The sequence below is a fragment of the Poeciliopsis prolifica genome, unplaced genomic scaffold, assembly GCF_027474105.1.
Source record: "Poeciliopsis prolifica strain line A6 unplaced genomic scaffold, Auburn_PproV2 SCAFFOLD027, whole genome shotgun sequence".
In the NCBI taxonomy this organism is placed as follows: domain Eukaryota; kingdom Metazoa; phylum Chordata; class Actinopteri; order Cyprinodontiformes; family Poeciliidae; genus Poeciliopsis; species Poeciliopsis prolifica.
The window spans coordinates 937177-954540 of NW_026562402.1; the positions used below are offsets into that span (position 1 = coordinate 937177).

A 17364-nucleotide genomic window follows, 5' to 3' on the forward strand; every position below is an offset into this window, starting at 1 on the left:
GCTGGAGATCGAAAAGGATGGATGTGTGGGAAAGTACAGTGGCGGATCCATAGTTCTATGGGCTTGTTTTTCTACCAGTCCTCCTTGGAAAATGGTTTATAGCTTCAGATGTAACTTTTATAAACAACATGTACTTCACATATTTGTTAAACCTGCGTCATAACAGTATTAGTTAATGTCATTGGTAGAAATGCACCTCTCGAAATCAGTAACAACCAATCAGAGCGAGGAGGAGGGTGTTACTGCTGTCAATCAGTCTTATGTATGCTGCAACATGTGCTAATGGTGGGAAACCATTTAGCATTCATCTGCTGACATCAAGGCCATTAGCACGGGCTCCTGTGTGGTGAACGAGCTGAAGTGTTGCAGAGCATAGCAGCGATCAAGGGGGATCATGTGAACACAACCATGATTTGCATCACAAAGACCCTCCTCCAATCTCTAATTGGTTGTTTTTGACCTCGCGGTTTATTTCTGGGAGAGCTCCAACTTTTATAGATTATCTGTCTTATACTATCACAACATGGTGATAGTTTTAACAAATGTGTAAAACAAACAACAACAAAAAAACATGTTTTTTTATTAAATGTTCATAATTCAGCTTTATGTATACCCAGGGTTCCAAAGAGACTTTGAAACAAAAATATATGAAGATTTGTTTTGGTGCCCTCTGCTCATGATTTTTAACAAGATAATTCAAAACATATGGCTTAAATATAGTCAGAGTTTACCCTCTCTGTATTTTCCAACTTACTACAGGTTTTGCAGCTCAGGTGATTTTGTAAAAACATAACTCTAATTTTTTACAACATTCATAGCTGAATGATTTTCTAACATCTGGGATGTTAATAAGTGTGCAAGATGTTGTGTTAATGTGCGTTGGCTGTGCAGCAGTAAAGCCCGTCCTTAAACTGTCATTGAAAACCTCATTGTAGTTCATAAATACATGTAAAACTTAGTTTTTCTAATTGAAAAGGGAAGTCGACGGGTTGACGGGAGCGTTGTTGATGTTCTTAAACTTTAAAACAATTTTTTTTAATCAGCTCATTGTTGCATGCTTTATGTTCTAGTCAGTTTTTACCTGCAGCTCCAGGCGGTGCTGACCTCCAGGTTTCCGGTCTGTGTTTCAGGCGGAGGTGGAGCTCTCCTCCCTGAAGGTCAGCCGTATTCCTGTGGTCGCTGCCGGGAGCTCGCCTGTCTTCCTGCCGCTCAGCAGAGACGACCAGGCGGGCCAGATGAACCCTCACCTCCCTGTCATCATCCTGGAGCCTTCCGGACTCATGCATACTCTTGGTGGTGAGACACACACACACACGCACTCACACACATCAATTCGTTGACACCTCTGGTAAAGATGTGTAGATTCCTTAAAAGCTAGTTACTGTAAGAGTTCATTTAAAATGTCCTGTTGTTTTTAGGGTTCATGTTCATGACTCATAACAGAACAGCGTCACATTTTCTCTGCGGCCATTTGATGCTTTCATCACTTATCTTGTTTTTGTTCGCCTCAGTGTTTATGTCTTCAGTTGTAACAAGTTCCTGTAAAATTATAGAGTTTCACAGAGTTTCATATTCCTGGGTTGGATCATTATGAAGAAAGAAACATGTTTATTAGTTATCCTTACTCCATACTTGTTTGTTGTCTTCCTTTTCTGTTTTTTCATCCCTCATGTCCTTCTTTCCTGCTGTTCTTCCTTCCTTCGTTCTTTCTTTGCTTTTATTGTTCTACCTCCATTACGTTTCTGCTCCTCCTTCTTTCTTTCTGCCTTTCATTTTCTTTCTCTCTCTTTCTTACTTCCTTCCCTCCTTCTCTAAGTCTGTCCTTCTTTGCTTCCTGTTCCTCCAAATAAACCTGCTGTAGAATCATCCACCATAATTTCATAGTGAACATTACTATTTATTACATTAAAGTGAACAGGATAGGTAAAGGTACAAAATGAGGAAAGATTTACATGCAAAATAGTTTGCACTTTTTCTCTATTCTTTGTCAAACAACTTCTCAGCATATAGCTGTCATCTAATAGTTATCATGGGGACTCAATGACCTTCAAGATGCCCCTCCATGCTGCTGTTCTCTTCCTGTCTTCCTGTTCAGACTTTCTTTTTCTCCAATACTTTAGTTTCTGAGCTGAGCAGCTGCTCCTGTATCCTGACATGCAGATCAGCAGTACATCTGCAGCACTTTAACTCTGGGATAAATATTAATCTTTTATGCATTTTTAATGTGAAGCCAGGTTTCTAAAATAAGAGATCATTTTTATTTTACACATCAGTCCCCGGGCTGCTAAATATTAGCCTCTATCTTTATTTAATAAACTTCCTCAAACGCATCTCAAGCTGCAAAGCTTTGCAATCTCAAATGCAGAAGTCGCATAATAAATGAGCTATTTTATTATCACTTCTAGTTCCATTTTTAACTTGTGCATCTATGATTTGTAAATAGACTGTTACACAAAGTTTCACTTTCTGACAAGTTAGAGCACCACCAACTGATTACTTTTGTAATGTTTCTCCTACGTACAGCTGTATTAATACACCCATCCTAAAATCCTTTAAACTAAATTAATAGGTTGTCAAATTATATGCTGTAAAATTCATAAAGTAATCTGGTTCTGTAAGTGCAGTTTTCCACATATATGTGCTAATCTGATCCATATTGCATAAATTTGTCATTTTCCTCTCTCTACTTCCCTCTCAGCAGTGCCGGGCCTCGACCCCGTCCCTTTGCAGTTTGCACCGCAGTTAGACCGGCTGTCTCCAGGGGGCGTGCAGGCCCACAAGCCACTGAGCAGAACCCGCTCAGAACCCCTTCCCCAGAGCCCGCGGGCCCTCCATAACCATCTCCTCCAGCAGCAGCACAACGCGCAGTTGCTGGAGAGGCTCAAGCAGCAGACGCACCTGGGAAAGGTACAGACACGTTCTGACCCACGTTTCATAAAATCTGTTCAAGAAAAAACACAAAGTCCTACCAATTAGTTTGGTGTCTAGTGCAAACATCTCATTACAGATGAAACAAGACAAAACTTAGAAGTAGCGTTTCAGCAAGAAATGTGAGCTTGTATTAAGTTAATAACTCATAAAAATGATGAAAAAGTTTTAGTGGTACGTGAAATAATTTGCCTGCGGAACTGTATTTTTCATTACTTTCAAGGAATTATTGACCTAAACTCACATTTTCTGCAGGTTTCACAAACTCAAATTTCATACCTTTTAAGACAATTATGAATGAAATGTAAGACCTGCACCATGTCAGGAATATACAAAAGAAACAGCCTTAAATATTCAGTGAGAAGTGTTGTGCTGTGTTGTGTTTGCTTTTTAAAAATAGTAAGCAACATTCAGAATGTTCTCACAGTCTCAAGGTTACAGTTTTAAATCTGTGCACCTCAGTTTCAGTTTCACATGTAGTTTCACTGCTATGATTTTAGCACTACTGTAATGACTCCAGTGTGATGCTTTATTTGAAGAAAAAAAAAGATAAAAATCCAGTTTCATTATTAGTAGTACATGAGAGGTGTACTTTCCCACAAAAATGTGGAGCATTTCTCCCCTTTGTCACTTAATTCATCATCTTTTTCACATCCTGAATGATCTCGGTGTTCCATCTGCCTGCAGCTGATGTCCAAGTCCAGCGAGAAGCCCAGACTACATCAGATCCCTTCTGAGGATATGGATTCTGAGGATGGAGGTCGAGCTTCACCCATGGAGACCAGCTACCAGAGCAGAGTGCGAGCGGAGTCACAGAGGGAGGCGGAGCCGACCGGATCCAAAGCCCACGAAGAGCAAATCAACCTACAGCATGCGCTCATACTCAACCAGGTTCGGGGGAAAAAATCACAAACATTCCTCCACAGAGAAGTTCAGAAGAAGCAGGCAGATCATCTGCTGTTTGTATTTATTCCTCTAGATGGCGACATAACTCTTTAAAAAGCAGATTCTCAGTTGTGTCTCTCCTTGACACTGTTCTGTGTCTTTCCCTTTGACCAGTCGTTGCTATATGAACAGCAGAAGCAGCTGCAGCAGATGCACCAGCAGATGGAAACCCTGGTTGTGCCCGTGTTCCGCGGCGGTGGGCCGGCCTGCGGGGCTGGCGTCCATCGGGCGCTGTCGCGTACACGCTCGTTGCCGGCCTCCACCTCGCTCACTCCGCCTGAGAACACCCTGAGCCTGACGGCGCAGGACACTGTCAGCAAACCCCGCTTCACCACCGGTGAGTCGCGTGTCCCAAAGGTGCCGACGTAAATATGACAGGACACAAATTTCATTTCTTTTCAGCAGGGGCGTCACTAAGTTTTAAAGAAAAGAGGGGCTCAGCCCCCGGGAGACAAACTGAATGTGAGCAAACATAGCAGGAAAGTACAACATTTCTCAAACAGCAACAAAACGGAAAAATTCCACTTTTAAAATTATGTTCAGGCTAATAAAAACATCTTCTACAACAAAATATGACTGTAAACAATCAATCACTATAATTAAATTATTTCTTAGCAAACATTGGTAAGATAATTATATATTTGTGTGGCTCTGCTAGCATTTGTGCAAAATGTCATGTTTTCAAGCAATACAGTCCATATTTTCCACTAACCCTGCAGACTGTTATTCTATAAATTAAAATATTATTAGAGTTGACAACAATTGTTGAATTAATCATATATAATCATATCGAGGTGGCTGTTGTTTCAACCTTCCAGACCTCTCAGGTCTTCTGGTTCTGTAGAACAGCATTTGGCTTCCAAGTACCACTAAGCTGAAACAAACATCCAGAAAACTGAAAAACAGCAGAAACACTGAGCTTCTTTACATCGAGACTAAAAACCCACCTGCTTAGAGTTGCTTCTGAATCAACATTGACATGTTGGTCAATGTTTCATTTATACATTTGGTTATTGTATGATGTTTTTATCATTTTTATTTTGTGTTTTTAAGCTGTGAAGCACTTTGACCTGAAATTAGATACTTACATACAGTTGACTGATATTTTAACTCATATTCTGAAAATAAATTTGTTGGCAGGTAGGATACAGGTCAGCCTGTCACAATAAGCAAAAAAATCTGTTGATCACATGATAATCAAAGTTAGCTCAATAATTTCCAGTCACATAATTGTTTATTTTCCTTATGAGTCTCATTCACTTCCAAAGACAATGGATGACAAAAGGCGTCACTCTGGCGCTTAACTGGCATTTTTGGTTTTTTCATAACGATTAATACTTTAAGAAGAAGGATTTTGTTTATTGAGACTTTATAATCCATTTTATTAATGCTTTCCATTGTGAGTGACTTCATTATTATTTTATTTGTTGTTTTTGTTTATTTTATTTCTTTGAGATATTTAAAATGTTTTCCAGTTCTAGTGTTAATTGTTGTTTACAAATGAAAGTTTATTGATCGTTGAGAGAGTGTACCAAATGTTGTTGGGTTTTTTTTTGCAATATTTCTGGAGCAATTGATTGTCCAGCAAGTTACTGTGACAGGCCCAAATTTACTACTGCACACATTAAATGTGCTTTTACGTCTTTGAATGAATTTGTTAAGCTACTGATATATTTCAGTTTGCTGTTCAGTACATTTTTGTCTGTGTTGGAAAAAAACCCAAAAACATTCAAGTCAATTCAGCCAGTTTTTCTGTATTGGATCAGTATCAACAAATGCGACATAACGACATTGTTGTCAGAAATCTAATATATCCCTATTTGGAATACCTTCAATTTGCATAAAATCTGAATATTAAAAAAAAAAAAAAAAAAACATCAGACACTGTCGATATAAATATAAGATCATTTTTAAAATATAATAATAATATATATTTTTTTAAATTTTCTGCATAGTGATCAGATTTTTACTGATAGCCTGGACTTTTCCTGGATATGAGGGTATTGAACATGCTGCTGAATATTGATCATTATTTTGTTGTCTCTTTTTTTTCTTTTCTTCAGGGCTGGTTTATGACTCTCAGATGCTAAAACACCAATGCACATGTGGAGACAACAGCAGTCATCCAGAGCATGCTGGGAGAATACAGAGCATCTGGTCACGACTGCAAGAGAGAGGCCTGAGAGGGCAGTGTGAGGTAAAGCACACACGCATACTCACAGTTAGCATTAAAGGATGACTTTGCATGTTGCTGTGTACAAATTTCTGTGTTCTACCACTTTCCCTTCTTTGTAGGATTTAATGTAAATTTGCAGTTTTCAGAGAAGCCTTCATGTTTTGTTCTTGCAGAGTATCCGCGGTCGAAAGGCCAACCTGGAGGAGCTGCAGTCGGTCCACACGGAGCGCCACGTGTTGCTTTACGGCACAAACCCCCTCAACAGGCTGAAACTGGACAACCGCAAACTGGCTGGTTGGTGACGCCCTGCACCGATAGATCCAAATGTTTTGGAAATGTGTTCTCTATTCAGAGCCATTAAATCTACACTGAAGATAAAACATGCTAAAAATAGATTCAACTGTTTCTGTTTTACAGGAATCCTCTCACAAAGGATGTTTGTCATGTTGCCATGCGGCGGAGTCGGGGTAAGAGGAAAACACTCATCTTTTAGTGGAAGCTGCTTAATACGTCCAGATTGTTGTTTTGATGAAAGGTGACATTGTTTTAAAGAAAGATGGAAAAAATGAGCAAAAGAAGGATGGCAGCAAAGATATCAAAGAGAGAAAGAAAGCAAGCGGACTTGGTCGTCCTGACAGCCTGTGTCGAATCGTGACAGATCGGACTAATGAAAGCAGCATGTCCGTGACCAGGGATGAAAAATATGCTTTGGATTTTTACTGTCAGCCAGATGGACAGAAAAGAAGGAGAAAAACAAAAATAGAATTATGGAATGTGGAAAATATAAAATGATGACATTAAAGGTACAATTTGTTTTTTTAAATTTTGTGTAAAGTTATTATGAGTAGCATTCACTTTGTCTGAAGATGTGGCAGCTTGTTAGGAAGTGGGAAAAAAATCCCTCATACTGTTTAGATTATTTTAGCAACTTAACAAAAATGTTAACTTCTACTATAGAGAGTAGCTCAGGGTTGTTCAAAGTGCGGTTTATGGGCCATTTGTGGCTCCCGGATTGCTTTTGCACACCCCCCCCAACTGCAATTTGACAATCCTATAAATTCGGTGGTTGATGCAAGTGGAGACTTTGACTTATGACAAATTGAAATCCTTTAGTAACAGTGAATCAAGGAAGTACAAAACAAAATATTTACCTTTTAGTAGCCCCACTTTGGTCTCATTTTTTGATTTGATTGTCTTTTTTTACTTGAAAGCAGACTATGGTGTACTAAAAATGTTTTTTTTCTGAAGTCAAGTAATTGAACTCTGTTAAATTTTCAAAAGGGTGACTAAAAATATTTTTTAGGTGTAGAGAATAAACAAAAAGGGATTTTCCATTCCAAAAAAAATAGAAAACAGTCAACCTCCAAAATATCTATGTATGAGTTTTTCTTCTAAAGAAGGCAAACATAAAACCTTATTTGTGTTTTGATCTACAGTCATTTCAATACCTTTTTCTCTCACTACTCTATTACATTTATGAGCTTCCCTGGTCGTAGAGGAGTGTGTGTCTAAATGTTGATATGTTTGTTGTGATGGACAGGTGGACAATGACACCATCTGGAATGAGTCACATACTTCCACGGCATCACGCATGGCGGCGGGCAGCGTCGTTGAGCTGTCATTCAGGGTGGCCAAAGGAGAACTCAAGGTCAGAAACCAGAGAGCAGCCATACTAAACCGTTAGCTGAAGTCGAATAAAAATGTTTCCTTCAGTTGCAATTAATGCTGAAACTTGATGTACTCGCAGTGAAGTACATCTACAACCCAGATTTATCTGCTATGTATTTTTTCAGTTTGTTGAACATAAAATAGCAGAACAATAAGCAGGAGGAAGCTTATTGAACCTGATTCAATCAGAATCAGGTTCCTTCAATGTAAAATGAGTCTTTTAATTTGGATGGATGATATTAAATTAACATTCTATTGCCTTTTGGCCTAGTTTTAATATGTACGCTTTTATGAAAGCAAAGCAGAGAAAATTATAGTTTGAGCACAAACTTAACAATCATAGCCATTTATTTTTATCATCAGAAGTCAGATTTACAGGAATCCTCTCACAAAGGATGTTTTTCCCATTAAGGATACGATAGATGCCTGTTTTTAATTTCAACATATACTAATTTACTTCTTTGCAGGAACTAATTTGTTTAGTGGAAGAACTAGTTTGTCATTGGTAGAAAGAATCACATCTGTTTTTGCCATGACTACTTCAAGTGACCTTCATAAAAAATGTGTTTTACTGTTAGCAGTAAAGAATATTAAAGATGAAAAATTAAAACAAATCATTTAATATTAAATTTGTTATGGCAAGTTAAAATGCAGCATGCTGACAATAGCATCATAATTAATGAGTCGCAGGTTAACACGTCTTTATCTGCTGTACAGAATGGCTTTGCTGTGGTCAGACCGCCAGGACATCACGCCGACCCGTCCAACCCAATGTGAGTGTGTATATATGCTCTGTGTTTTGTACAACCACAGTAAATGTACTTTTTTTTTCTCCTCATTTTTTCTTTTGTTGTTTGTTTATGGGCTTTTCTTCTCTGAAAACCTTTTTGGAATAGTCTGATGTGTTTGGAGACGATTTTCAGCAACTTTTCCGTTGCAAATGCTATAAAACCATTTCTTAGTAATGGAAGCTTGACAAAGCAATAGAAACCAATGCAGTAAACATTTAGGTAATATTTTGAGAAATGTGTCTGTGATCAGAATTTGTGTTCAGAATTTACAGAAGTGAAATATAAGATATTACTAATTTTAAGAGGACCTTATAACAACAGTCCATCTAATTTAGGCTTAGAATATTGCTTTGATAAAAATGTGAAAATGAGATACATCCATCTTTCTATGAATTTTAGGCTTTCTGTTTACAACCAACAAGCCAAAATTTATTTCTTTAATTTTGAATCTTTTCTTTATCTGATCAAATTTTACATTTCAATCAAAAAAAGTCATATATTTAATTTCTTTAATTTTCCAATAAAACTGATTCTGACTCTATACTATTTATTACTAACAACACCTTAATAAAAACATTTTAATGCTTTCATCAAATATAAATTATAAAAATAATCAAACCAGCAAAAGGAAATAGTAACACAAATTAGTTCATAATTGTAGGATTTTCTGTTCTAACTAAACTTGTTATTTTTCATGTTTTTATTTAGCTTTTATTTTTCTGTGTTTGTCTTTTAGGGGTTTCTGTTATTTTAACTCTGTTGCCATAGCTGCCAAGCAGCTTCAGCAGAAGCTCAATGTCAGCAAGATCCTCATTGTCGACTGGGTGAGACTCTGTCAGCAAAGCCTTAATACAAATTCATATCCTGTGTGTGTTTTATTGATTTAATTAGTGGATATTCTTTTTATAGGACGTTCACCATGGTAACGGCACCCAGGAGGTGTTCTACAGCGACCCCAGCGTTCTCTACATTTCACTTCATCGCTACGATGACGCAAACTTCTTCCCTGGCAGCGGTTCACCAACTGAGGTTGGGTGAAAATAGCTCTTATATTCAATGAAAAGCGAAGCATCAGAGAAACACTGGGCCTGACTCTGTATCATGGGTTTCAGGTCGGTTCTGGAGCCGGTGAGGGCTTCAATGTGAACATAGCGTGGACTGGAGGCTTGGAGCCGCCCATGGGAGATGCTGAGTACCTTGCTGCATTCAGGTACAAGTGGCTCCTTCTCTTTGTTTCACCGCAACTCACTGAAACAGGGGACATTTATCTCAGTTAATTGGTTTGACATTTTTATTGATTAGCACTAGAATAATTCACACAAGCCTTAATTAGAAAATTTCCCCTCGTTTCCTTCACACCGAGCCACAACAAACAACCTGGCTGATCAGCGTCTCGGCTGCACATTGTCTCTGACGCACTTCTGGCGTAATTGAGAATCTTTGTCATTTGGAGAGCATGTGTTGGCTGCTCCCTGGTTTTTCCAGCAGCCTCAGATGTTTTACTTTAACTACTCTCCAGGTCTTGTTTTGGATAGACTGCGGATGCATGACTTCCTGGTGGTGGGTAAGGTAATTGTCATTGGTGGGTGTTTAGCACCAATAAAGAATCAGTCGTGTGGTCGTTTTGGTCGTCTGCGATATTAAACCTGGAGGAAACGTGGGGAAACTGTGTGGTTATGGGAAAAAGAGCCACAGCGAAGAGTTGACAGATGCACATGTGCCTACTTGTTTTCACATAGAAACAAACCAAATCCATGTTTCTATGATTCTTCTAAGGAATGGATCAAAATTCACAGAAAACAGTTGAATGTCTGCTGACGATCTGCTTGAAATGTGTCGATCCTTCAAATGTAATAGCTTTTATATTAGCTAGTTTTAAGAAAAAAATGAACTGTATTCTGTTGAGACTGACCCTGTGAAGTATGAACCTGCCGTCTGGCATTTCCACTGACTGCACCGGTAGAAAGACAGAAATTTTCATTGTGACTCTAGAGAGTTTCTGAGACAAAGCAGATCATGTTTAATGGCAATAAACAATAAGTGTCCAGTTTTTAGCCACGTTGCATGTTATTGTTTACATCCAGAAATTATGCGCCCGGGCCTCACGCCGGAGGAAAAAAAAGCTATTTTTTAACATGCCATCTCTACCTGTGCTGCCTCTGTAGAACAATTTTGATACCTAAATGAAATCTGTACACGTGGCTATCACTAATTTATTTCAGTGTCCCAAAGCAAAAGTAAGTATAACTCAAAACCACTCGTTTTCTTTTTCTTTCATTCTCTGGGTCGGATGTGCTACACATAGGCCTGACAAAAGTTTCACTGGTGTTCAACACCAAAAAAAAAACAAAAAAAACATTTACTGCACAAAGAACAGAAAAATCCATTACAGTATTTTCAGGCTCTACGTTTATTTTGCAGGTATTAATAAGTGATGGTATAAACACAGCGGTGGCTGATGAGCTAATTTAAACACCTGCTCTTTTGATGTTCTGCTAGAGAATAGAGTTGTGGCTCCCTTATATTTTAATTGCAAAGAAACTGAATTGAGCAGCACATCTATATGTTGAAGTTGTCAAAGTCAAGCCAGCATAACTGACCTACTTCCCTCTCCCTCATTATTTTTTTAATTACAACTTTTTATTGACTTGTGAAATTGGACGTTGTTTTCCAGTTGTTGTAGTGTTGACAATTAGCAGCAACACATTGTGCTCCTTTTTCTTTGACATACGATGCACGCATTTAAGAGTTAGCGCATTATATTGACAACTTAACGGCTAAAACCAGTGCTAGCTAATCATCATCAGTGAGCAGCTTTTTGCCCTCCTGTTGGAGGCCCTCCAGTCTCAACCTTATGGCCTCAAACAGGTGTCCTCCTGGAATTGCCCTATATTTAGTTTATAGCATTTCATCATAACAAACATAGTTATAAGATTTTAAGATACACATTCTGTTCTACAAAGTATATTTATTGGGTTAGGCCCAAACGAGATGCTTTAAAGTCCTCCAGCTCTTCACCACCACTTCTTCGCATTGTGTAGCACACAATGCTTTCAAACATTTTATGGTTTGAATGAAAAAAAAATCTTTACCGGAATGTGTTTTACGAGGATAAGTTTGTGTGCGTTCATGCTTGAAAGAAGCTGCTTTGCTGCATTTTCACCGTATCCCTGCACTCTTACCTCTCCACCCCCTCAGTTTCCATCACGCCAAGCCTCGCCAAGAACCGGCACGTTCCCCCTCTTCCTGTCCTCTCTTCTTATTGATCTTTAATAAGCATCCCCTCCTCTCCTTTAACCTCACCCCGCCCTGTTCCCATCAGGATGCCTGTAGTTACGCGCTCCGGGGGGCACCGTGCTAGTTTTTAATGGGCCTACAGAGGAGGTGGGGTTGGTTTTTTTGCGGTTTACTGTTGTTTACGAGAGCGAGTGAAGAGTGGGCTCATGCTCTTTGTTTCAAGGAATCCTTGTGGGAATCAAAACCTTTCTGTGTTTGTGCAATTTGTGTTTACGTTTCTATGCAAATTCTCAAACTCATTTGTACTTTTTGACTCTTTGCATCCTTTAAGCTCACGTTGTCCGTTTGCATGGTGGTATGAAGGGGAGGGAGGTCTACTTAGACCCCAGGCAGAATAATGAAAGTAAATGGATCCCAGATGGACTGTTTTTCCTCTCTCTCTTTCTGTGTCCAATGACGTGAAGAGAGTGACAAGCCTCTAATGGGAAACAGACCCGCGCTTCGCGGCTTTGAACTTCACCGACCTGCAGCGTGGGGCTGCATGAGTCGAGCTTCTTTCCACCTCTTAGCCCCGATGCAGTTTTTTAAAAAAAATTTTCCCGCAACAAACAACAACGTTGTGGAAATATGCATCATGCATAAGAACTGACAGCAAACTCACTCCGTCAAGTGGACCTGTCTCACTTGAGGTATTGTAGCTTCTCCAACAGAGAAACAATAGTCCTTTGTCAACGCAGTTTGAGCTGCTGAGTTTGGGATCTGCCACAGTTTGTGTCACTTGTCAAGTTAATGAGTCTTTAGATTGGATCATAAGTATTTGTTATCTTTATGAGGCTGTCCAGGTAAATTGCTGACAAACCAGAAGATATAGCTTCATTTATATGTCTTATCAATATCATTATTTACAGTTGAGCTGACTTACACTTGGAGAGCTTCATTGTTGCTGTAGCTCTTTAATTGGGCTCATAATAACTCCTTTAATGTGTTTATATCGTTCATTCTTAAATTGTTCTCCCACAACACTTCACTTTAATCTAATGCCTTATTTACACTGAGCTGTACAACATGAGTCAGATCTGTACCGGGTTACAATAGTTTGGATTTTTTCATCATAGTTTTATTTCATTGTGGCCTTTTTCTCTTACGTAGATAGCTTTAATTAGTTTTTAGAATGTGTTTGCTAGTTTTTATTAGCTATTTTATTTAAGTACTGTTTAGTTTTAGTTTAGTTTTTATTTGTCACAGTAAAAGTTTCAGTTTTTCATACTTTGCTTTATTTTTCAGTGCAGAATTCAAGAATGTCAAGTATTTATTTATTTTTTATTTTTTTTATTGATTCGGGTCATGAACACTCAACAGAAGATCTCATTAAATTATCAACTGACCAGTGTTTTCTCACAACATTTGCTGCCGCCATTTTGCGACTGAGTTATTGTGGAGTGCCATAATTTGCCAACAGCTGACATAAACTGCTGGTGCAGGGGAAAAAATCTGTTTCACATCACTTCAAAAGACTAATAAATGGACTCATGAACAAGAAAATGAAAAATATTATATCAATAACTTGTATGTTTTGGCTCATTTTATAAATGCAATATAATTTCAGTTAGTGATACTTTTTCCCTATTGATTAACATTGTTATTTACTTCAGTTAACAAAAATGTGGTCCGGCTTATTCAGGAGAATATTTCTGCCACTCTCAATATGTAGACTGAAAATTGAAGTTAAATAGACACAGTAAAAGTAGCCTGTTATGTGAATTGTCCTTAAGGCCATCCAGTTTAAAGCACCTAATCAGCAAAAACATTAGTTGTTTTTTTTTCAACTTCCTGTATGTCACACCTCTCTATATAATAGCAGCACCGCATTCTGGCAAAAACAAAAACTACAACCAAAAGGTAGAATCAAAGCAAAACAGGTTTTACAAAGTACATGTCACAAATGGCCCGTTTTTATATGGATTTACAACTGAATGTGGCCAAGAATGCTGTGATAGGGGGCGCTACTTTGTCTGTTTCAACAGAAACAAACAAAATAGAGTATAGACCCGGGCCATACCGCTCAGTGGATATGAGGCGTAAATGTTAGAAATACATCAAAGTATTGCAGTAGTTACTCCTGTTTTACCTTTATTTGAAAAGATCGACTGTTTAAAGACAGTAATGATCCCTCTACTATTTTTAGCCTCTACCTTGTAGAACATCTTTCTATTCTTGAGACTAGATAAATATACTCACTGAAGTGGTCACACCCATGAGCTTTAAGGTCTTTTATTGGTATTCTGTGGGATAGAACAAGGCAAAGCAGTGCATCATTGTGAACCTGTTCAAAGATAATTGTGTGTTTGCAATAAAGATGGTTTCTAAAAATGTTTATGATGACTGTGGCTTGTATTCAGCCCTCATGAGTTAGCACTTTGTTAAAATCACATTTGCAAGAGGCAGAAACCACGTTTCACCATGGGGATGCTGTGTTTATTGTAATGTGCATTGTTAGTTGGGAAACGCTTTCAACCTTGTCTTGCATAAACACCACTTTTGTGAAGTGCACAGTTAAGTTGTTTTGCTTATGCTGGCTTCAAATTAAACATGTGCACTTAGATTAAGTAATAAAATGGCTTCTAAAGTCAGTTTGTTGCACAATTTTTAAAACAATTTTATTTAAGGATGCTATGAATAAATGAATGATGAACTTAGATTTATTCAATTTTGATAAAATGTTCTTTCCACTTTAGAAATATGCTCTACTTTGTGGTGATCAATGCCAAAAACATTAAACGTTGTGGTCATAATGAGACAAAACGTAATGGTAAAATGAGGCCTGTTTCAATAAACAGTAAATCAATTGATCGCATGAAAAATTTAAATGAGTTCAATAATTTCAATTTGCATGATTTCAGTTTTTTTCTATTGTCTCTTTCTTCTATATACTGGATGGTTAATAAAGTCTTCAGTTTGGTGCTTTGTCTCAATTTGCCCTTTTTCCGAATAACAATTTCATTTAGAGATGTTATGATTCATTTCATTAGTTTTTTCTGTTGTTTTTCTTTATTTGTTTTGGATATTTAAAATGTCCTCCAGTTCCAATGTTAAATGCTCATTAGAATTGAAAGTTTATGGATCTTTGAGAATGTGTTCTTGCAATATTATGACATTACTATTATAGTAATTGAAAATGGTACCAAAACAACAATGTCATTGTTTATCGTAATAACATGAATTTATAATCAAGCAATATTGGTTATGGTTACAGGTCTAGGTAGAATTCCTTAATCCTATGATTCCTTCAGTAAAAATTACTCTGATAGTACACTAATATTACATAGAAACAACAATGCAATCAAATAACATGGTGCAAACATTGCATTTACTTTTTATTAGTTGAAAAGGCCAAAAATAAAACAATGCGTCCTCAAATTCCTTAGAGCAGGATTGAATGTTGAAGTTAGGAACCTTTAGGTTGGTGTCTTTGCTCCATGAAGTGATGGATCACCTGTTTGTGTCCCTGCAGGTCTGTGGTGATGCCCATTGCCCAGGAATTCTCTCCAGATGTGGTTTTGGTGTCGGCCGGGTTCGACGCAGCTGAGGGGAACCCTGCTCCTCTGGGCGGGTACAAAGTCTCTGCCAAGTGTAAGCACAGCTCTTCAACCACAGGCAGTGTGGTCTTGTCTTCTTTGAAACTTTAATTGCCTGATATTTATTACAGTCCTTGGGACAAAATTGATAGTTGGGCCTTGTGTCCAGTACGGAGCAAAGAGCAGGATCACATCTCACCTCATTTATTATGTGGTTATTTATTACTTTGTTGCTATGCCACAATGTATGAAACGTACATTTTTATTTATAACATTTGAGACAACATTAATTAAGTAAGACACTGCAAACATGAAAGCTCTGAGCCAGGTGTACTTTCTATTGAAAACTAGAGGCAGTATTATGAAAAGTTGACTTTTTTAAGCTTAACATCATGTTATAATGTTATTCCCTCATCAAAACATACCTCTTAATCTCCATGGCAACCATTCAACTTAAAAAAAAGACAAAATAAAGATTAAAAAAAAACTAGCCAGCTGCAATTAGCAAACTGCTGCTGAGCTCATTAAGTGAGTTATTATAAGAAACACTGGTAAAAAAAAAAAGAACAGGAGCTTCTTTAAAAAGACAGAGGCTTAATTTAAAGGCATTACATTACTGTGTCATATTTCTTTTATAACAACAATTAAATAGCAGAGCTACTTAATTGTACTACAAATTGATTCTATGTTGTTGGAAAACACTTGAAGTGGCCTTTTCCATTTTTGGCTTTGTCACTGTTTCCATAACAGTTTTTGTAGCTGTTGGTGTTGTAACTGCAGGTCACCTGCCAGCCTTACTGCTCCTCATGTTTGAACTAAGCCATTCCTCCTGTGAATGTTTCTGTGTTTGCTTCAGGCTTTGGCTTCCTAACCCGCCAGCTCATGTCCCTCGCTGGAGGCCGTCTGATTCTGGCCCTTGAGGGAGGTCATGACCTCACAGCCATCTGTGACGCATCTGAAGCCTGCGTCAGTGAACTACTAGGTATACAGGTAAGGCATCCTGGGTAATTGAATTTGTTAAAAGTAACTAATTTATGTCCTAGAATTACTTTTTTAGGTCTACTGCTATTTTCTCTGATTTAACAGAGTTTTTTTTTTTTGTCTTGGCTTTGACTCTGTCTTGCAGGATGCAATGCCAGAGGATGTTCTGCTCCAAAAACCCAACGCCAACGCAGTGCGCTCCCTCCAGACTGTGATAGAAATACAAAGTGAGCAGCAGCAACACGTTAACTTTAACTTATCCACTCTCTGCCTTTTTCTTGTGTGAGCAATTAACAGCTGTCCCTTGGTTCAAAGCAGGAGTGTTCAAAGTGAGGCCCAGGAGCCATCTACAGTCCCTGACCTGATTTAAAAAGTTTAATAAACTGACATATAGAGTTAAAATCTACCTATAAAATGTTAGGTTCAATGCAAAGTGATCATCCTTTTCCAAGATTTCTACTGTCCTTCAAAAATGATGCTAATTATGGCCGTATCCTGACTTGCACTATGACGTTTACATTGGCGCACCCAAAACTGCTGTTAATTGTTGTTTTAAAATGTCTCTCAATACAACAAGTCGTTTTAAATAAAGACTAATCTTAAACCTGTGTTTATTGCTCAGAATAGACAACATATTTTTTTCAGATTTCTTCAGTTAAACCTGAAATACAAAGAGTGAATTCTGCAAGTCATTGACTCAATCTGCTGAGATAGAAACTTTTTAATAACCTACTTTGAATAATTAATTGAGCTTAATTGGAATGTATGTGTGATTAAATTTAAATGACTTTCTTATAAAGTGCCATGAGATGACATTTGTTATGAATTGGCTGAATTTGAATCATTACATGAACTAATAAGCAAACTGGATGACTGTGTGTGCGCGCTGCAGGTCAGTACTGGCAGAGTGTGAAGGCCCACAGTGGATCGGTGGGCAGGTCGTACGCTGCCGCTCAGAGTCGGGACTGCGAGGAGACGGACACTGTAAACGCTTTGGCCTCGCTCTCTGTGGGAGTCATCTCCAACAAGAGGTACACGTTCCTCCCAACACGCCAAAAACACA

At 38.0% G+C, this 17364-nt stretch overlaps 1 protein-coding gene across 4 annotated transcripts in view; it reads left to right on the forward strand.

Annotated features, from left to right (window-relative positions):
- The window catches only part of hdac7a (histone deacetylase 7a), a 72883-nt gene that overhangs the window by 51492 nt on the left and 4027 nt on the right, over window positions 1-17364 (forward strand). For 3 of the 4 annotated variants that reach the window (XM_055048272.1, XM_055048270.1, XM_055048268.1), the window contains 16 exons: window positions 1131-1296; window positions 2699-2907; window positions 3616-3819; window positions 3988-4210; window positions 5937-6070; window positions 6223-6343; window positions 6467-6516; window positions 7590-7697; window positions 8435-8490; window positions 9245-9332; window positions 9418-9537; window positions 9621-9718; window positions 15257-15375; window positions 16177-16310; window positions 16447-16528; window positions 17194-17332. In XM_055048272.1, coding sequence (XP_054904247.1) covers window positions 1131-1296; window positions 2699-2907; window positions 3616-3819; window positions 3988-4210; window positions 5937-6070; window positions 6223-6343; window positions 6467-6516; window positions 7590-7697; window positions 8435-8490; window positions 9245-9332; window positions 9418-9537; window positions 9621-9718; window positions 15257-15375; window positions 16177-16310; window positions 16447-16528; window positions 17194-17332 — 2051 coding nt within the window. The remainder of the gene's footprint in view (window positions 1-1130; window positions 1297-2698; window positions 2908-3615; window positions 3820-3987; window positions 4211-5936; window positions 6071-6222; window positions 6344-6466; window positions 6517-7589; window positions 7698-8434; window positions 8491-9244; window positions 9333-9417; window positions 9538-9620; window positions 9719-15256; window positions 15376-16176; window positions 16311-16446; window positions 16529-17193; window positions 17333-17364) is intronic. The other variant, XM_055048269.1, reaches the window with a different exon arrangement.